General features: G+C 40.6%; 2 protein-coding genes across 4 annotated transcripts; one reads left to right on the forward strand and one right to left on the reverse strand.

Moving 5' to 3' along the window:
* Positions 1-2,072: 2,072 nt before the first annotated feature.
* LOC133912968 (general negative regulator of transcription subunit 3-like) lies at positions 2,073-12,495 on the forward strand. Of its 3 annotated transcripts, none has more exons than XM_062355975.1 (16): positions 2,073-2,278; positions 2,371-2,502; positions 4,829-4,966; positions 5,546-5,596; positions 5,981-6,070; positions 6,175-6,321; positions 6,411-6,521; positions 6,901-6,969; positions 7,305-8,057; positions 8,660-8,824; positions 9,915-9,978; positions 10,148-10,272; positions 11,277-11,546; positions 11,630-11,764; positions 11,872-12,047; positions 12,191-12,495. In XM_062355975.1, exons 1-16 carry the CDS (start codon positions 2,186-2,188, stop codon positions 12,264-12,266), a joined length of 2,595 nt encoding a protein of 864 aa, XP_062211959.1. In that variant the 5' UTR covers positions 2,073-2,185; the 3' UTR covers positions 12,267-12,495. The 3 variants fall into 3 exon arrangements, with proteins under 3 accessions (XP_062211959.1, XP_062211960.1, XP_062211961.1); XM_062355976.1 differs by having other exon boundaries at positions 2,074-2,278; positions 4,850-4,966; XM_062355977.1 differs by lacking the exons at positions 2,073-2,278; positions 2,371-2,502 and adding an exon at positions 2,514-4,670 and having other exon boundaries at positions 4,850-4,966.
* Positions 12,496-12,924: 429 nt separating this feature from the next.
* On the reverse strand, positions 12,925-17,942 carry LOC133912969 (cationic amino acid transporter 2, vacuolar-like). The gene is made up of 14 exons (XM_062355978.1): positions 17,629-17,942; positions 16,487-16,688; positions 16,221-16,305; positions 15,970-16,110; positions 15,763-15,881; positions 15,582-15,678; positions 15,328-15,500; positions 15,173-15,239; positions 14,581-14,739; positions 14,199-14,448; positions 13,986-14,094; positions 13,739-13,851; positions 13,532-13,607; positions 12,925-13,449 (listed from the first exon to the last, which is right to left on the reverse strand). Exons 1-14 carry the CDS (start codon positions 17,768-17,770, stop codon positions 13,293-13,295), a joined length of 1,890 nt encoding a protein of 629 aa, XP_062211962.1. The 5' UTR covers positions 17,771-17,942; the 3' UTR covers positions 12,925-13,292.
* Positions 17,943-18,505: the final 563 nt, after the last annotated feature.

Genomic DNA, 18,505 nt, shown 5'->3' on the forward strand with positions numbered 1-18,505 from the left:
ATGTAGAATATAAATGGGCTCGGTGGGAGGAAGAGGATGAATTGTGAAAAAAATAGACGACCGGTGATGCTTGTTCTTGGCTGAGCAATATAGGGCACTTCATGCTCCGAGGTTTGGTAGGGAGATAGAGAAGGAGGAGAGCAGGAAGGTGATCGGCTCGGATCAAGGAATGAGAGCACGATTCATGACGAACGGTGGTGACACAACGTTCAGTCGCCAGAGAGGGGAGAGAAGGTCGAGGACCCTTAGGACGATTGACCCTACCTAGAACATCTCCAAGCTAAGGCGGGGCTATGCCGAGGGATGGATTAGAGCGAGGACTGAGCTACTAGGTTGGCGACAGCACGCGGCAGCCAAGACAGAGGTGGCGCGGCATGGGCAATCCTTGGTGCATGAGAGCTCGAACTAGGGCTACGGGAGGTGAACTAGGGGCTATGCGATGGTGAGGAAGAGGGGAATTGGAAAACAAGGTCTCACCGGCGAGAAGGAATCGGTGAAGGTGGCTCGGATCGGGCATTTCTGCCTTGGTCGGAATCGAGCCCGGGGAAAGGCAAAAACGGAACCATGGTGATGTGGGGAGCACATTGGTGTGCTTGGTTTGAGTAATGGGGTACCAGGGAGGTGGGCGGCGGTTGCTGGTGTCGGAGAAGAAAGGAAGGAGTAACGGCAGTTTCTGTGTTCGTCTCCCCTTTGGCGAGTTCTTCTCCCCACGTAGACCCCATAGGTCGGAGCATGCCCATCACTAACATTGGGAGGCTAATTCCTGCGAGGCCATGCGCGTTGAGGAGCGGCGAGGTGAAAGCCACATTATTAAAATTATTGTTGCAAACTACTCTAGGGGTTATATGATCTGGTATTTAAAGTTTGAAGGGTTAAATAAATGGTTTTAATGTTCGGGAGTTATACAAACATTAGAAATAGTTTATGAAGTATTTTTGACTTTTTCCTATAAAAAAACTTTTCAAACCGTCTAGTTATGATCGGGTGTGTCAGCAAAATTTGTACTTGCTTCGAAGACCACATGATTCCATCGTGATTCGGGGTCTTCCACCCACCCTCTAAACTCGGAGGCTGCTTAATTTTCTCACCTTATAGTGCACCCCACCTAGCTGTAAAGTGCCAACCCTAACCTCAGTGGCCAAAGGAAAATTTTCATATGGCATTGTGCACGTAAGACTTATCAGAATCATTTATTTACATTAAGATTTGATAAACGAGTATCAGGTGAGAAGAATTAAAGACTGAGAGAAGCCGTGTGTATAAGTACATGCAGTTTTGTATTGCTCGCCCAATTGCAAGCCACAACTCTCAAGGCGCAGAGGCAGCATGCAGGGGGCTAGGCGATTCCGATGCTTGATTAATTTCACTAATTGTCACTTTGATTTGCATGCATAGGAGGAGCAACCATTGTTTGGCACCCTCATTGTCTAGCTCTTGTTTTTGTGGCCTCCTTAATGAAAGAAATTCTAACTTCATCCCTGATCGACCACCCTTGTTGTTGACGACCGCCTTTGAGGTTTGTCTGTGCTTTCTCACCTGTCCTCTACCTGACTACCTCCCCTTAATGGTACATGCTCTTCTCCATTCTTTTGGAATAATCTAAAAAATCATCTACAAACTATCTACTCTTCTTGCATGCATATCAGAGGATCATTTTTGCTTCCGCACTCAATCTATAGAAATCAACAAGGGTTTCAAGGAACCCTACCACGACCTTTCTCGGTCTCATCCGAGGTTTATCGAAGCTAGAGCACGGCTAAATTTAGATAAAAATATTTAGGTGAGCCATTTAGTTCCCATTTTACACAAAAAATAAATTATTAAACCATTTTATTTTAGATCTTGGAAGAATCTCGGCTAAATCTGACGACTGAGAGATTCATTTATAACGTGAACTTTTTTTTTTATCAAAACCCTATAATTCGGTTTACAGGTTTAGCCTGAACATTTTGGGCCAAACTTTTTCAGAGGAATTTGGCGCAATCCTGTCAGCCATCCTTAGTTGTCAGAAATGGGCCTCGCTTCCCAACACGAAGCCCAGATCTTCCTCCAACCGAAACCCGTCGAAAAAATAAACTCGCCCGAATAATTCGTCGTCGTCTCCACCTGACCACTCTCCCTCCCCTTTGCTCGCCTCGCCCCCAAATCGTAGTAAACCCTAGCCGCGAACCAGGCCGCCGCCGCCATGGGCGCCAGCCGGAAGCTGCAGGGCGAGATCGACCGCGTCCTCAAGAAGGTCCAGGAGGGCGTCGACGTCTTCGACAGCATCTGGAACAAGGCTCGCCATTCTCCCTCCCCCCTCGATTTCGTTCGCGATTTTTCGGTGATTTTTTTGATGGTTTTTTTTTTGGGTGGGCGGTGATTCTTCAGGTCTACGACACCGAGAATGCGAACCAGAAGGAGAAGTTCGAGGCGGACCTCAAGAAGGAGATCAAGAAGCTGCAGCGGTACAGGGACCAGATCAAGACGTGGATCCAGTCCAGCGAGATCAAGGACAAGAAGGTAACACTTACCACGAGCTCCTGCCGCCCTCCCCTAGCTCGCTTCTCTGTCTGTAGGCGGAGGGGCCAGAGTGTTTATGATGCAATGCGCTACGCCTGCAGTGCTGGTTGTTGAGAATTGTGTACCGTCACGCTGTTCTGTTTAGTTAACTGTATGGGTAAAGGGTTTTGGAAGAAGCACTGTTGCGACACTCCGTTTGGATGGTGATCGGTGATTATGAACTTTGACCAGACAATGGTTCTGCTCTCTATTTCGTGACAGTGATGATTCAGGTGATAGGGTGTAGGCGTAACCACTTCTGTAACTAGTTTCATATGTATGGTGTAGTATGGGGTTGGTTGAAGAGGGTGCTTGAGGTTATTGTTAATATGGTTAACTGTTCTTTTGCTATTTTTGGCGTTACTAGGTGCGTCGTTGTTTAGATTCTCCTATTTTTATGATACTAGACTGTTCTTTTATTGTGCTGAGCCTGCAGATTTTGTCGTTAGTACGCTTTTCTGTTATCACGATTGTCGGTAAGTCCATACACCAGCTAGGTTTCCATAGATGCCACTTGCGCTGCAAAGATGTTGGGATGAAACATGATTCTATTTTTTTGGTATGTTCACTTGTGAAGGTAGCTGATACTTTAGACAATGAGAGATCCACTCTAAGGGCTCCTTTGGAATGCAGAATCTCAAAACGTAGGAATAGGAAAAACACAGGATTGAAATACCTGGTCACATGAAATCCTATAGGAATTCAAAACGCAGGAATTGTACAACGTAGTTGTTTGGATGTGCTATAGGAAAACACCTGATTTTTTTTTACAAGAAGTGTTTATTGGAAGAGAGAATAGGAGAGAGATAGACACATTATGCATTGGACTTCTCAAGGAATTCTAAACATGAGGTTGGAGCTCATGTTCAGAATCCTCCAAAAAGTGGAGGAAAGGAATGAATCCTATGGAATTTTTCCTATGCAATCCTATGTTCCAAAGGGCTCTGCAGGAATATTTCCTATCGGAATCAAATCCTTCAAAATTCCTTCACAATTCCTCCATTCCAAAGGAGGCCTAAGTCTGAGCACTCCAATTTCTTTTTTCTATATGTGGTATGTATTGATATCTAGGTTTAATGCGGTATTGCAGTATGCACATGCTTTTTGTTTGTCGTATTTGGTAAGAGTAAAAGTAGTCCATACCTGGCATACACTTCACTTAGACGGTTAGACCACTGTTTTATTTGCTATGTTTCGCTCCCGCAGAGTTCTGGAGTTTATAAGATCCTGAAGCCCCTGTTATCTTTCAAGATGAACAAGCTTTCATCAGACATTCTCATTACATCAGTAGTACAGTAGGGCTTTCTGGAGTTGATGCAGTTTCTGATTTTCTTTGTAAATTGTTTGTCTCTAATGTCGTGAAACTTTTTTTTTTGCTTCACATTGTTGTTGGTAATCTAGTTTACTATCCAAAACTATGCCACTGTGACACATGTATTACTCTAGGCCTGAACAAGAATGTTAGCTTATTTATCAAGGCGTCGCTATATCGTCGCCCGCTCGCCCGCCGAGCTATGTGCCCGTCCGCCCTCAGAGCCGTGGATAGGGAGCAAAGAGGGCATAGCTCGAGCAGATCTGAAGGGGGAGCAAGAACGGGCCAGGTTCTCGGTTGACTCGCTGGAGAGTGGAGAGAGAGAGAGAGAGAGAGAGAGAGAGAGAGAGAGAGAGAGAGAGAGAGAGAGAGAGAGAGAGAGAGAGAGAGAGAGAGACCTGGGACTGGCACAACCCAGAGGAGACGGGGAGATCTGAGAGAGAGAGGGGATAAGAACGAAGATGTGTCGTGTCGTGTGCTGTGTTGAAGCTTTTGCATCTATGGACCATGGGTCCCACATGTAAGATGGTCAATTGCTCACTAAATAACTCCCTGAAAAAAACAAATCAGCTATTACATTGCTATTTTGATTTACTAAAATCCTAGAGTATCACTTTTGAGTTACATTTACATTGTCATTCGCCAATATAATTTCCTACTATTCTATACTATGATGTGTGTATTCGTCACGCCGATGTGTGTATGGCGTCGCCGCTCCACGCGCCATAAGCGCTGTAAAGGTGTGAAGGTGGTCGGTCACCGTGCCTCGCCACATCGCCGTAACAGCTATGAATGTTAGTATGTTGATGAAGAAATGGTATGATTCTTGATTTAGTGTTTACAACAAATGATTGTTTCCATGTCTTAGTGTCTTATGTTAGTGAAATAATGTTTCTTCATATGATATATTTGTTTGCAATTGCACTTAGTTTTTTTTTTTTTGGTTTTAATCCGTTGTGATATATGTTGACATAGGTTAGTGCCTCTTATGAGCAGGCTCTTATGGATGCCCGGAAGCAGATTGAACGAGAGATGGAACGATTTAAAGTTTGTGAGAAGGAAACAAAAACCAAGGCCTTCTCAAAAGAAGGGTTAGGTCAGCAACCAAAAACTGTAAGCACTTGGACTCCTTTGTTTGTGCTATCATAATTTGTAGCTTGGTGTTACAGATTCAGGTTGTTTATATAACATTTTCTTCCTAAGACTGAAGATACTAACTACAATTTTTTTGTACTATTATTCTTGGAGCCTTGTAAAATTTATCTTTCTCAGGTCTCTTAAAAATTTATCTTTCAGGCACATTTCTTCCTAAAATATTCAAACTTTTTAGGTTGAAATAAATTGAATCTGAACTAATTGTTCAACATTGGTATATGAGATACAATCATACCCTGATACAATTTGGACTGATAAGAATATCTGGACTCATGAGTTTACTTCTTGAATTAGCACAATAAAGAGATAACAATCAATTACATGGGCTGTATGGATAATTTAGGATTGGGCCTTTGTTTATAATCAATTGTAGATATTATTTTCTTGGTCTAGCTTTATGTTTGTGCCTGCTGTGCATACCTGGTTTGTGGCTGATTTTACACAAGGCAGTTTAGTGCTATTTTCTTGAATTGTGGTGCACCTAATTATCTTGCAGCTCCTGTTTTATGCCTAATATTTATTTCTTATTTGGTGCAGGATCCCAAAGAGAAGGCCAAAGCTGAAACAAGAGACTGGCTTAACAATGTGGTATGTTTGAAATGGTGCATGCATAGTCTTGTGCTCTTATGTGTTCATGTCTGCTTTTGATTTTCTTTATACTTAACTGAAACAAAGAACTGAATTGCAACATCGATATGTTATATTTTTGTTCGGGAATATCTTGGTCTTTAATTTGTTTCTGTAGCAGTTATCATCCTGTGATGGTATACAATTCAAAATTGTGTAACTAGTTTCTTTGATCTGGCTGCTCTGAAAATGTCATGTTGTTTATATGTCTCTTGCGTGTTTACATTTTATTAATGTGTGGTTTTGTGATGACTGATGACTTATGCTATTGTTATTATTTTCTTTCTTGCTGTAAATGTGCACTATCTCTAATAGACTTTTTGGGTGTTGCTATTTTTTTTATAGGTTAGTGATTTAGAAAGCCAGATTGATAACTTTGAAGCAGAGATTGAAGGGCTTTCAATTAAAAAGGGAAAGCAAAGACCGCCTCGATTGGTATGATCAGTTGTATTTCACTGGAATCCGATCATTTTTTACTCTTTATAGAAATTATTTTTGATAATCTCTACTATAGAGGAAGTCATTTTTTGCATCATCAGGTACATTTGGAGAAATCTATTACGCGGCATAAAGCTCATATAAAGAAATTGGAGTCGATCTTGAGGCTTTTGGATAACGATGAGTTGAGTCCTGAGCAAGTCAATGATGTTAAAGATTTCTTGGATGACTATGTTGAACGTAACCAGGTGCAATTATGTTCTTATTTAGCTTTCACGATAACCTACAGGCATATGATGGACCTTTTGTTTGTTTTGACTTTTTTATCCGTATTTAGGAAGACTTTGATGAATTCAGTGATGTTGAGGACCTATATAGCACATTGCCTATGGAGAAGGTTGAAGCACTTGAAGACATGGTTTCACTTGCTCCTTCCAGCCTTGTTAAGGTAAGCTATAAATGCTGGTTGTATTTTGCTTTTACTATCTTTTATTTCTTTCTCTTTGGTTCACATAGCTCTTGTTGGGTTTCATCTCTAGCTTGGCTCTTTCTGGGTTTCATATCTAGCTTACCCCTACTTGCTTGGCACAAAAGGCTTTGTTGTTGTATTTTGTTTTCACTGTGGTTCTTGTGATTATGTTAGTGGAAACTACTAGCAAAATTAACAGTTTTTATGTGGCTGTTACGAACACGGCTATTGTTTATAGAGGTTCTTTCTCTTGTGTCTTTTATATTAGGCTGTTGCTTAGCTTTTAGTTATATATGTTTTTCTTTGCTTTTTTAGATTGAGTTATATATATTCTTCAGCCTTGTTTCTTCATTGTTAGGGTGTTGCTACTGTTTCGACTAGTGCAGTTTTGAGCACGAAGAGTTCAGTTGCAACTTCACCTACTCAGGTATGTGCTGTTAATAATTATTAATTATTTTTGGTTTGTGATACAAGTGAAATGGAATGAAAAAACACTCGATTGTTAGTATTTGCTAAACAGTGCCAGCTTCACTGACAGCTGTGCTGCTGCTTTTTTGTAATTTTTCATGTGATAGTGTTAATGTGTGTCTATTCCCAATAAAGTTACCTTTTGAAATTTCATGGGTTTTGCTACTCTGTTGATATGATAAGAACATCTGCTGACAAGATTAGGAAATTATGCTTCAGGCCATTCCTAATGTCTGATTCTGATTATTATGTGTTTGTTTGCTGACTTGCTAACTACTTCCCCATTCTTTTCAGCCTACTGTATCAACAGCTCCTGTACAAGGTACATCACAAGATCAAGCAGAGGAGACAGCTTCACAAGAAAGCAATCCTGATTCTACACCACAGACACCACCTTCAAAAGGTGGAAATCTTGGACCTTCAGTGCCAGTTGTGCCCATTGCTGTCAGTACCGGTACTGCGGCTGTTTCTGTCTCTGCAGAAACAATTAATTCTCCTGTACGACCCGTTGTTCCTACCACAGCAGCTGCAATACTTTCTGCGTCTGCTACTGCACGAAGTGCTCCGGAGAGTACGCCTGCTGTTACCTCAACTCCTGCAAACTTATTTAGCACCTTGAAGGATGATGACAGCTTGAGCGTTCCTCCACGGAGACCATCTCCTGTTATTACCGAAATTGGAATTGGCAGGGGTATCCCTCGAGGAATAACTAGTCAGACATTAGGTGCAGCTCCCATAAGTATAGGTCCAGTCCCGGGAAATGGATCAGTTAGTGCACTTCCTGCAATAAATGACTTGTCCAAAAGAAATCTATTGAATACTGATGAGAGGATTAACAGCGGTGGTCTTCCTCAGCAGTTGGTTTCGCCTCTTGGTAATAAAGTTCAACCACAGCAGATTCCAAGGGCAAACGATGCAATTAGTTCTGATTCTGCCAATACAAATGAAAACGCAATTCTTGGAGGAAGAGTCTTTTCTCCTCCAGTTGTTTCTGGGGTTCAATGGAGACCTCAAACCACTGCTGCCTTTCAAAATCAAAGTGAAACTGTACGCACCTCTTCCATTGTTAATTTTATTTTTATAGTCCACTTCCCTTGCTCACTGACACATTCTGACATTGATCATACTTCATAATCTCTATAGGTGTGCCAAACATGTTAAAGGTTCAATTAATTTTCAGTTTCTTAAAAGTCTGTTAACTACTCCCTCCTGCCAATTTAAAGTGATGTTTTGGATTACTATCAATTTAAAATTTGGCTATCGAGTTCTCTGTTAATAGTTGGATTGGGAATATGAAAATGGTTCATAGATTTGTCCTGAAAATGCTTCATAGTATTATAATTTTCTTAAGTTTGTTAATATACCATGATAATATAGTTATCAAAGCCACTGAAATGTCAGTTTTCTTTATTTTACTGGAGGTAGTAACTCAGATCATATGGAAATTTATTCTGAGTTCTTGCTATGTTTCATTTGCAAATTGTTATTGTTTCCTTTCGATTCCTTGCCTCACTTTTTGAATGCATCCAAATCACTTATGCCTTTTCTGCTGAGAACTTTATCCATTTTGAACCTTTGATAATTCCCCATCGGGGTCACAAATACTTATTTGCGTTCAGAAATATGACAATAATCTCACTGTGTTCCAGGGCCAGTTTCGTGGAAGACCTGAGATTTCTGCCGACCAAAGGGAGAAGTACTTGCAAAGATTGCAGCAAGTACAGCAGCAAGGCAGCCTTCTTAATGTTTCTCATTTAACTGGCATAAATCAGAAGCAATTTCCGACACAGCAGCCAAATCCCCTTCTACAACAGGTTCCTGCTGCTACTAACTAAAATTTGTTGCATTATGTTAAGCAAACCAAGAAGTACAACATAGTCTAACACATTCAGATTTTATTTTTCTGTTTCTGTTGGTTACTGTTCTACTTCGTAGTTATCTGTCCTATGAAGGGGAATTATCCAGTGCAAAGCCTCATCAAGTGCTATCAGCCTTGCAAAAACTCACCTGCAACTTTCGGGGTTTGTCAAAAACGCCCCTATAACTTGTTTTTTTGTCTATCTACCCCTTGCAACTTTCATTTGATGTCAAATACCCCCCTAGCACTGTTTGACTGCACAATATGGTGCTTGTGTGACTTCCAAAATTGCACAGTTGCTTCTAGAAGGATTTTCATAGTCTTCTGAACCCATTAGATTCGATTCACCACTATGATTTTGAACGCTTAAATAGGATGAATATTCAAAAGTATGTGAGCTGGGAGCCCAAATAATGAAATGCTAGGTTGGTTTAAATGGCCCCGAGATGTCGGAAATGACACTAGATATCACTACGCCATCCTAGGAACTCTAGGAAGTCACGCAGACACCACATCATGCGGTTAAATAGTGCTAGGGGGTATTTGACATCAAATGAAAGTTACAGGGGGTAGACCGACAAAAAACAAGTTTGGGGGGGGGGGGGGGTGACAAACCCCCAAAGTTGCAGGTGGGTTTTTGCAATTTTCCCTAGTTTTATTGAGGCATCAGATAAACTGAAAAATGATCTTAAATATATTTAAGAGATAATCCTCAATGTGACTTACCACACTAGAAATTCTGAAGTCTGCACTATTGATGCCAAAAGAAACATTTTCCTTTTAAATTTGCCATGAGTGTCAACCTTTTTCATTTGTCCTTTTCTTTTGTTTATGATTTATTGGTATTTCACTGTTTTGTTTCAACATATTTAGGAGCAACTGAACAAGTTTTGAGTCTATTTTATGCCTAATTAATATGGTTAGCATATATCAAATAGTATCATTTTTGGCAGTAGGCATGCTTCCCATGAAAATCTTAGGATGTTTTTTTTTTTTTTTTAACTATAGAGACCACTTTGCACTTCTGATTTAGTTTTTTTATGCAGTTTAATTCTCAGAGTTCCTCTGTATCCTCCCAAGTGAGCCTTGGGCTTGGAGTTCAAGGACCAGGTATTTCTTCTGCTTTCTAATGTCAGCTATAACCTCATAAATCTTCAATTCTACAGAAATGTAGTGGACACCTGAAAATTTTGACTTTTGGTTGGACAAAAATGTTGGGAGTTCGAAGTATTCGGTCACTTGTTTATGGTGTACATTGAGAATTTACTTGCCTGTGCAGATGCTGGGCATATGAAAAGTGAAGAACAACAACAAAGTTTGGCTGAAGATGTTGGTGTGGAATCTGCTCCAACAACTGGAGCAAATAAACACACCAATGAAGATGACACAAAGATTCCATTTTCGGTATGGACCTTCTGCACGGCTGCTCATGAAATCAGCTTCGTAAACACTATTTTGCCCTTCATGCTTCCCTGATATTATTGATTTTGTTTGCTATTCATTTTTAGTGATAGGCTTTCCATCATATGGTATCCAAACAAGTTACTGTGCAGTGCTCTTACTGTTTCCCGGTGGTAGCCACTAGCTAGCCCCATAACACATAGTGTTGAGATGATTGGCATTTTGGGCACTAGTGGATGACTTTGCTGGAAGCCTGCTGCAAGTTTTGGCTGTCTGTTCAGCCTGTTTTTCCAACTGGATTGGACATTCTAGTTAAGTGAATTTGAAAATTGAACTAATATCAAAAGCTGAATCTACAAGGCATTAAAAATATCAGTTCAGTTGGTTAGTAAGTTAGCTTGATTTAAAGCACTTTGTTTGGGGCAAAACTTGAAGTTAAGATTTGTAACGGTTGGTTTACCCTAAGAAAGCAACATCTTAATATACTGTTTATGATGTGGATCTATCATAAAACGAACAAAAATATCTGAGAAACTAAAAAATACGTCACACATCCAGGAAAATACTTGTGTGATCTTTTTTTTCTAAAAGAGAATAAATAAAAGATTTACAGCTTCAGGCCTATGGGTCTTGCAAAACGGCCACATAAAGTTTTAAAGCATCCATGTCTTGGAAATTAATGCGTGACTGCTATTGCATTTAGTCCTCTTCAGAATATCCTCTCTTGCTCTACATGGTCCCAAACTTTTAAATTTTCAGTTATCATTTAATTATATGACCCATTATCCCTACGACGCACACAAGCATCTTGGACTCATCCTACTGTACTCTGAACTGAAAATTCCATCTAATCTGAACATAGTAAATATTTAATTTTTCCCTCATGACAAATCATTTTGGATAGTAATGTTTAAGACTCCACATGGGGTTCATACTGCTTTTCTTTGTGCTTAGTTTCTTGTAAGATTTCAAGTTTTTAACACATTCTTCTGGTTTGGTTTTGACAGAATCCTCCAGCATCTGCAACAGAGAGCACTCAGCTATCTAGAGACTCTGATCTATCGCCTGGGCAGCCTTTGCAACCTGGAATGCCATCATCTGGTGTCGGTGTCATTGGCCGAAGAAGTGTATCTGATTTTGGTGCAATCGGAGATAACCTCACTGGAACTTCTGCAAGTTCTGGTCATGATCAGCTTTATAATTTGCAAATGCTCGAAGCTGCATACCACAAGCTTCCACAACCCAAGGACTCAGAGCGTGCTAAGAATTATGTTCCGGTATGGATTTTTATAGGACATTTGTGCCTGTTACAGGTGTTCTAGTGTCATTTTCTAATTTCTTTGTCTTCCTTCATTTTCAGCGGCACCCAGCAGTCACCCCTGCTAGTTACCCCCAAATTCAGGCACCGATTGTATCGAATCCCACCTTCTGGGAAAGGATTGGCAGTGACACATTAGCTACGGATATGCTTTTCTTTGCATTCTATTATCAACAGGTCATTTTTCGTAGCTCTGTCCAACTTTCTATTTGTTTGCCACCACTTGTGAACTTTCAATGAGTTCTCAATGGTTTCCTCCTAACGATTTTATTTTTCTTTGTTAGAACACATACCAACAATATTTGGCTGCTAGAGAACTCAAGAAACAATCATGGAGATTCCACAGGAGGTACAACACTTGGTTCCAGCGGCATGTGGAGCCACAAGTTACGACTGATGAGTATGAGCGGGGATCCTATGTATACTTTGATTTCCATGTCACAGATGATGGCTCAGGATGGTACGTTAGCCTTCACTATAGAGATATTACTTTTGGGGCAAATGTATAACGGCGTTTCCAAATGGGTTCTTTATCGCTTGTACCGATTGAAGGTGCTACTGATCTGCTAGTGATTGCTAACCTTTTGTAAATACTGCTTGCAGGTGCCAAAGAATCAAGAATGACTTCACATTTGAGTACAACTACCTTGAGGATGAGTTATCAGTACAGACAAACTAGTGCTGCATGACAGTAGGTCTAATCGATCTATTGTTGTTAATCTTTTTTTTTTCATTGGAGTCTTATATGTCTCGGAAAGGAGTTGTTGGAATCTGGGACTCGTAAGAATCCCCCAACTGTAACCTTGTGGGTGAATCTAGAGCCGCCGCCCTGTGCATTCCTTGTTAGGTACTCTTGCACCTTATCAGTCACATCATCATGCTGAAATTAGAATTCCGATTAGACCAAATTGTCAGTTTGTCTCGCACGCACATGGTCGTTCTGATCTGCAAAATTTCTGTAGAAAATCTGAAAAAAAGTTGCACAGGTGAGGAATAGAGTATTGCATCATTCCGCAAAATTTTCAAGATGGATTATAAGCTACGCATTGATAAAAAAATTTAGGAGGTGTGCATCGAAGGGTAAAATGGTCTCTCACCCCTCCTCCAGTGTCCTACAGATAAATCACAATTTTGCAGTGTCGTGGAGGCAATATCGATCATAAAGGTGTCCTATTGGCAAAACCACGTTTTATCAGTTTCTTAGAGACAAATCTGCAGATTCTTATTGATTAGTGCGATGCGACATGTTTATTACAACAGTTATATCATTTAAGTCAATAATGAAGGGCAAAACAACTAATGCGCAAAATGTGGACAATTTTGTTGATGACATACAATTTAAACCAAGTGGCTTCTATAGTTCTATTGCAATTTGTGTAACTTTTCAGCAACTCTTTTCAGTCTTCACCCGTTTCAGTACAAAGGGCTTATACATGAATAACACACAGTATCAAATACTCCAACCAATTGGGTTTATATACACCACACCTATGCATATTCCTCCAACAATGTATAAATTGACCCGGCTAATTCCACGCACAGCCTACATTTTGCAGCCATGAGATCTCGTGAACTAGATATGAAAGTTCAAAAAGACCCTTCACATGCTTCCTGCTGGCTGATATCCAATTATCCACACATCTGGGGGCCATTGATGTTCTGCCCACTCTAGCATGAAACCAAAGAAGACTGCAAAGTTTCTCTTCTAGGAGACATACTCTGATGAACTCCTGTATATCTCATCAGCCTGCGCTAAGGGGACATAGACAACATCTGTTAGGGAGCTGTGGGTTCGCCCGTAGAAGATGTACACAAAAACACCCATCAGGAGCCATATGCTGACTCTCATCCATGTGTCGCCGCTGAAGAACACGAAAAGAGTTGCGGAGTAAGTCATTTGCTATCCTTATGCATAGAAAATGGAGCATTTGATCAGACACTAACCCCAAGTTTATCAACAAATATGTATTTATGAGGATACACATAACTGGTAGCAGTGGAACAAACGGACATGTGAATCCTGCAGAAAAGAGAGCAGAAATGTACTGTTTAGTCTGAATACATTGGCGGAATCAAGCAAGGCTATCCTCTCCAAAACAAAAGGAAGAAAAGGGGAAAACAAGCAGCGTTATGTACAGTTATAAGCAGTACCTCCAGAATGACCAAAAGAGTGCCTGCCATCATCCTGGTCGATCCAGGAGAGCACACCAAGACCACCTAGAAGGATCACAGTGCCAATGATGCAGCCAATACACATCGGGAAACTGACATAGGAAACAGAGATATTTTTGTTATAGCAATGAGTTTTCGGCTATTTACTGATGTGATAAACCATAAAAGTGACCATGAGAAAGATCCAACTATCCTTTCAAACAGCTCAATTAATATTGGTACTTACAAAGGCAGCCATGTGGCGGAGGCCGAAGATGTGAGGATCAGAACTCCTACACACACAGATCCTATGCTGAAAGTGGCTATCTTTCGACGTTTCATCTCGTCCATTTTGCCTAAGGAATTACCATGGAAAATCGTTCTACTTAGCTAGCTGAATTAAAATGCATCTGTTATGGGACGATGAAATAGAATAAAACCCGAAGGCAATTGTGCGTACCTCTATGTGGTCTTTTCTCAATGAGAGGGTCCTTCATTAATTCTACTGCCACAATCACATCCTTTATTTGAGATGTGTTGCCGTTCTCATCTCCAAGAGGATCCCTAGCCTTTTCCCCAGCACATTCCTGGTTCAAACGGAATGATTCTCGCATAAGGGGTGGCAAAGGGACCTCATCTGGAGGGACATATCTGAGTATCAAGATCGAGACAGCAACTATGGTGAATGCCAGGAGTGTGCCTACACTGACCTGCAACAAAGAGTAATTTAATTATCAGTCAGCTTTACAGCATTTGTGCTTACATGCATGTAAAATCTTGCAGTAACTTTATGTTCTATGTAAAAGACTATCAAATATCCAGAGCAGTCAGCTGTTCCTTACCATTCCTGCCAACTGTGAGACATCCATGGCAAAAGCCAGAGCAGCTGCCCAGACACCAGTCACAATTGTGCTCTTGACAGGAACTTGTGTCCGTTCGTTAACATCAGAGAAGAAGGATGGCAACAGACCATCCCGTGCCATGGCCATAAGTATTCTAGGCTGCGAGAAATAACAGTTCAAATCTTAATTTATAGCACCAACCTACTAAGTATTGACATGTCATGCCATATCGTCTCCCTAGCACTGATGTGGTACACCATAAACATCATCTTCTATCACCAATGTAGCATAGCACATCCAAGTTCATTATGACATTGGTTGAAGGGATTCATTTGAAGAAATTGAAGAAAATGGGGACAATGACAATTATCTGATTCAGGCTTGGAAGTCAGAATGTAAATTTAAGGCCAATCATTTTTGCAGGAAGGATTGGTCCAGATACATGGCTAGGTTCAAAATATATTGCGGAATAACTAACTGCCAGTAGACTGACAATTCCACATGCCCTAGGATCAAGTAAAATCGCATTGCATTTTCAGACACTGGGCGTCATCATGAGTTTAAATCACAGTATGCTTCTATTAGTGTATACCTGTGGAAGAAGTGAGCCCATCAAGGTCGAACAAAGTGCAAGAACAGCACCACTTGTCACAACATACCTAAAATTAGATGACAGAGTGAGTAAGCCATTTGGAAGTATGCTACAAGACTGTTGTACATAAGGGGGTAAACAGAAAGACAGCTTACATGGCCCATTGCATTCCATGTTTTGCAAAGGCAGATGAAATGGGAGTATCTGGGTCCATAGCGAAATACGGTACCAGCCCAACAATAACTACAGAAACTGCCATATACAATAAACAACAAATAGCCAACGCTATTCCTATTCCCAGTGGCAGATCTCTCTGTGGATTTTTTACCTGCAAGGATCAAAAAAGGGGGGAAATATGAATAACTCCGCAAAGGAAGTTCACAAATTTGGCAAATCGGACCTTCCTTACCTCTTCAGCTGTACTAGCAACTGTATCAAAGCCTATGTAAGCAAAGAAAACGGTTGCTGACCCAGCAAGCATGCCATTTACTCCATATGGGAAATATCTGGGAAGTTCAGACATGCATAAGCGCACTAATAGTCAATCTCCAAAAACAAAAACAAAAAAACACCAAGCCTTGATTCATTACCCATCAGTAACCTTATAGCCGACCCATCCTATCTGGAAGCCAATATAACTACCAGCTACAATAACAAATACCATCACACAAGCATTCAGAACTGTTACAAGTCCTTGTACAAATGTACTCTGCAATAAATTCAATAGAATGATCATCAAGGGCTCTATATTTGAGGAGAAAGGGAATAAGGACTTGTGAATTGACCAAAGTAGCAACCTCTTTTATTCCCACGCACAGTAAAACAGTTACAACTAAAACAAGAGCAGCAGCACAGGGATCAACAACGATATCAAGCCATGGAAGCTGATGGCGTGCTAAAATCCATGGCAAACTATCTGGTCCTCCAAAAAACAAGGCCTGAAAAGATAAAGAAATTTCATCAAAATAGGAATACAGGATATCTATGATTCAAAAGCATTGATGAAATGCCATGGGATAAAGCTGGATGCTAGAGAAGTTGCACTTACTAAATTGGGGGATATGCCACGGGCAACAGCAGATCCACCAATAGTATATTCCAGGACTAAAGCCCAACCAATCAACCAGGCAACACTAGATAAATAAAAGCATGTGAGTTCATTCTGGGCATTTGTTTATAGGACCTTAAGCTGCAAACTTTTTCATTTGCATTTTTGCACAACAATAAAGTTCACCGCATCTTGACTTATCGGAAAGAGGTAGTGTTTCATTCATCATAGAAGAATGCATATTTAATCACCGGTCAGTAACTTACCCTTCTCCAACGCAGATGTATGAATAATGGTAAGCACTTCCAGCAGAGGGGCAACGGCTAGCAAGCTCGGCATAACAGAAGGCTGAAAGGGCAGCTGCTATTCCAGCTATCAGAAATGAAATTGTCAATGCTGGACCAGCATGCTCCCTAGCAACTGTTCCCACAAGAACATATACTCCTGCTCCAACTGTCGAACCAACCCCTGATAGATAATACAATGGTTAATTAAAAGCAATTCATAATATCATAAACAATCCACATATAAGCTCTGCGAGAAGTGGTAAGACAAACTTCATTACTCTAGAAGACTAGAATAGAATTCAGCCCATCAAAGTTATCACTTGAATCGAAGCTCAAGAAGCATTCAGGTATCGAGCCCATAACACCTAGGTAGAATTGTGATAATTTATCTTGTGCCAGCTTATGAGCTAGAGTAATTTACTGCAAAGGAAAGCATGCCAAGTAGTCAATACGAAGCTACAATGCCAGAGTTGCAGGGTCAAGAGATCCACCATTGAGTGGGCAACCGACATTGACTAAGCTATAAACAACGAAACAAGTGAAGGAAAACAACCACCAATAATAGCAGTTATGCTACACAACGCAAGCAAGTCCACGTGACGCACGTCTGAACTTATGCCACAAACTAATGTAAGCATCCAAAATACTATATAAAATTATAAATATTTTTTTGAAGAGAAAGAACAGAGTACACCAAGTCACCGATACATTATGCTAACCATTTTATCCCCTGTAAAAAAAACTTTCCTCGTGTTATTATCGTTAATGATTCGAAAGGAAGAACAAATCAAAATTTGCAAGCTGAGGTAAGCTTTCAGAAAGTCAATTCAAAGCTAAACATTTTATGAAGTAACCCACATTAAACAACTAACCAATATCTCTAATACCAGCAACTCCATTAACCCAGAACATCAAATTCAATGGACAAAATTTACCATCAGGCGAACCGATATCACCAAAAAGCTTGTGTCATCAGTTCTAATGAACAGAATTTGCTAGAATACCGCAAAGAAATTAGCCATCCAAAACTACCAAAGCCCAGACCTTTTGGTGAAACAAAGGACCAGGAATTCACAGTAAAGCAGAACACAACACACACAAAAAGAAGCTAGAAGCCGCACCGATCGCAACCAACTCCGGGATTTTGAGCTCCCTGGCGAGCTGGGGCTTGCCCTCGGCCCGGATCCGATCGGAGTCCACCTGCTTCCGCCGCATCAGGCTCCGGAACAAGACGCCGCCGCCGCTCCCGCCCTCCAATGCCATCAAGATCACCGGCGACGCCGTGGTCAAAGAACCGGCTTTTCTCGCCGGATTAGATCAGAGGACGGATACGGGCATCGCGTTCCGCGTATGCGCTTTCTTGGCTCGCGTTTTCTCTCTCGCGTGCGTTCTTCTATTCTCTTCTCTCTCTCTCTCTTTCGCGGAAGGAAGGAAGCGGAGAGGAGAGATTTTGTTTTATAGTGGTACACGTGGGGATTTTAGTTTTACCAATCAGGTCCTGTTCAACCCGGAATAGAATGTTTTACTCACTGAGATTCAGTCGTCGTATTCAACTGATCCCGAGATTCTAGTTCTTCTTCTCTCTTTTTCTGAATTTTGTGACCTGGAAAATTAGAGGAAACTAAACTAATGTTTTTAACTTGAACATTGTGCTCGAAATATTTATTTCTTCTGGGACTTTGGCATTAGTTTGTCATACCGTAGAATTCGTGTTACAATCCGCGAAACATATAAACTTGGACATAGTTTACAATATTATTATTTTATTAATTGAACTCTGAAAATATTTCAATATGAACTCCTCTCTAATATACACAAGCTAAATATCCATGGGTTACAAGGAAAATACGAACATTAGATACGGTAACATCAATAATAAATTTAAGATATGGAGATGTGCATGCATCATAAGAACGTCGCTGAACAAATATGTTAGTTTCATTTTAGATGAGATTAAAAAAGATAAAAAAATTATCCGCTAATTTTTCTCCTATTTTT

This window comes from Phragmites australis, chromosome 3 (genome assembly GCF_958298935.1).
Source record: "Phragmites australis chromosome 3, lpPhrAust1.1, whole genome shotgun sequence".
Lineage (NCBI taxonomy): Eukaryota > Viridiplantae > Streptophyta > Magnoliopsida > Poales > Poaceae > Phragmites > Phragmites australis.

Excerpts from the sequence above, each read along its gene's own strand:
- LOC133912968 (XM_062355975.1), top strand. The coding sequence starts at position 2,186 with ATGGGCGCCAGCCGGAAGCTGCAGGGCGAGATCGACCGCGTCCTCAAG. Across the intron at positions 6,522-6,900 it reads CTCCTTCCAGCCTTGTTAAG|GGTGTTGCTACTGTTTCGAC; the intron begins GTAAGCTATAAA and ends CTTCATTGTTAG. Across the intron at positions 8,058-8,659 it reads TTCAAAATCAAAGTGAAACT|GGCCAGTTTCGTGGAAGACC; the intron begins GTACGCACCTCT and ends ACTGTGTTCCAG.
- LOC133912969 (XM_062355978.1), bottom strand. The coding sequence starts at position 17,770 with ATGGCATTGGAGGGCGGGAGCGGCGGCGGCGTCTTGTTCCGGAGCCTG. Across the intron at positions 16,111-16,220 it reads GTGGCATATCCCCCAATTTA|GCCTTGTTTTTTGGAGGACC; the intron begins GTAAGTGCAACT and ends TTATCTTTTCAG. Across the intron at positions 15,501-15,581 it reads TTGCTAGTACAGCTGAAGAG|GTAAAAAATCCACAGAGAGA; the intron begins GTAAGGAAGGTC and ends TGATCCTTGCAG.